General features: G+C 47.7%; 1 protein-coding gene across 17 annotated transcripts in view; it reads left to right on the top strand.

Annotated features, from left to right (window-relative positions):
• Positions 1 to 1,899, top strand: part of INPP4A (inositol polyphosphate-4-phosphatase type I A) — a 121,839-nt gene that overhangs the window by 77,742 nt on the left and 42,198 nt on the right. For all 17 annotated transcript variants that reach the window (XM_005862211.2, XM_014536413.1, XM_014536406.1 and 14 more), the window contains one exon: positions 700 to 830. In XM_005862211.2, the coding sequence (XP_005862273.1) occupies positions 700 to 830 (131 nt within the window). The remainder of the gene's footprint in view (positions 1 to 699; positions 831 to 1,899) is intronic.

Genomic DNA, 1,899 nt, shown 5'->3' with positions numbered 1-1,899 from the left:
AGACAACTTAGTAGATTCCTAAAAAACTTTTATAAATTAGGTTTTTTCCCTTCGAAGGAAAATGTGCATAGTATAAAAAGCTAAATACTGCCGAAGGCGGTTAAAAACGTAAGTCTCAGGGTTTCCATGTTAGTGTTAACTGTTGTACAGAGTACTTTTAATCAGTACTGATTTCTTATAACATGAGGATTTTAGGTCTTTTATACTTTCCTGCTCCCCAGGTTCCTAAAACGGTTATCCTGTTTTTTGTTTGTTTGTTTTTAATTCGTCTTGTGTTTTGTTATTTGTCTGGAGACAACAAATCATAGCAGTTACTTACGGGTCTCCAGCCCCTCGTGTTTGGGAGGGTCACAGGTCATTCTGCTCTGCCCAGGCCCAGTGGCTGCAGCTTGAGCCTTCGCCCATGTGGTTTCTGTCAGGAGCCAGAGTGTCGGGCCAGGGCGGAGCTGCTCTCCTCTCGCTCCTCTGCTTAGTTTGCCTCCAACATTTGGCTGCATTTCTGTAAAAAGCTTCTCTGTGCACTTGCCCTGGGGTCAGGGTCTGCGTCTCGTCAGCCCTTCCTCCTGGAGGGCCCGTCACGCCCCTGCTGCTCGGCTTAGACTCCGGTGCTGGGCCCGGCCTGGCATCTCCGTGCTCCTGTGTGCACTTTGTTTTCTGGTGGTGCAGACCCTGGGCCTCACGCCTGTGTTTTGCTTGCAGAGTGTGTGAACTGGAGGAGCTGGGGGAGCTGTCCCCCTGCTGGGAGAGCCTCCGGCGCCAGATTGTCACTCAGTACCAGACCATCATCCTCACGTACCAGGAGAACCTGACCGACCTGCATCAGTACAAAGGTGGGCACAGGTCTCTCCATCACTACGCCACACTCTCGTGTCCCACTGGGACTCGACCCCAGGAGCGCTCAGATAGTCACACTGGCAGACACTCAAATGGGTTTTTCAAAATAGATTCTCATGGAGGTGTGAATTCTCTAAAATTTAGATTTTTCAGATCCTAATTAAGAAGGCAAATCTGTGAATTACATTGAAAATTCCTTCCGAGGAGCCATGTGCCAAAACAACCACTGTGCGATGAGATTTCGGAGAGACCAATGACCTAATAGCAGTGAAATGCCCGAAGGATGGAGGCCCTGTGCCTTCGACAAGCACTTTTTTCCATTTCCCAGTTTAACAGTGGCATTTGCATTGAAATATAGATTGAGTGGAACTCGCTATTTTAAGGCTCCAAAGGGAGATGGAGTACAGACACCTCACCTTTTCTTGAAAGATACCCTTTGATTTTCAGAACACTCTCAGGGAAGGTTTAGAAGACTGTTCTTAACTTACTCCCTTTTTATTCCAAACGGAATGATTTTTTGGGGGTGGGGGGGTGGAGGGGCATTCCATTACTTTATTCTCTATCTTTAGATTCTTCCCTCCTTCTGCTCTTCATAATGAAATTTCAGGCTTGAAAGAAAATCATAAGCCCTTACCGTACTTTTGACCCAGAACGTGTGAGCATGCCCATGAACTTGGCTGTGGAGAAGTGAACACAGGCGTGATAATAAGATGCTGGCTCCCTGGTTTGCTTTGAATCTGAAGAATAGATCCCAGTGTATTTCTAAGAGAAAAGGCAGCATTTGTTTGAAGGAACGTGGGGACCTACCAGGCTGGATGCCAGTTACCTGGGAGAGTCTGACACCACACAGCCCGAGTTTTCTGGAGCAGAGCCTCTCAATGTCACTGTGTCTAAATGCCCAGTCTTATTGAGAGCGGATTCTGCGATTCCAGCAGGCTCCCTGCTGCTGGTGCCGGGGCCGCCGTACGTGCCCAGTGAGCAGCCTCGTGCAGAGCGGACAGTGCCTGCCTGTATTTTGTATCCTGGCAAAATAAATCTTTCTTACTTTTTTTTTTCTTTTTTTTC

Source organism: Myotis brandtii, unplaced genomic scaffold (assembly GCF_000412655.1).
Source record: "Myotis brandtii unplaced genomic scaffold, ASM41265v1 scaffold1612, whole genome shotgun sequence".
Classification (NCBI taxonomy): Eukaryota; Metazoa; Chordata; class Mammalia; order Chiroptera; family Vespertilionidae; genus Myotis; species Myotis brandtii.
Note: the sequence above shows the minus strand (reverse complement) of the source record. Positions and strands in the feature narration are given on the sequence as shown.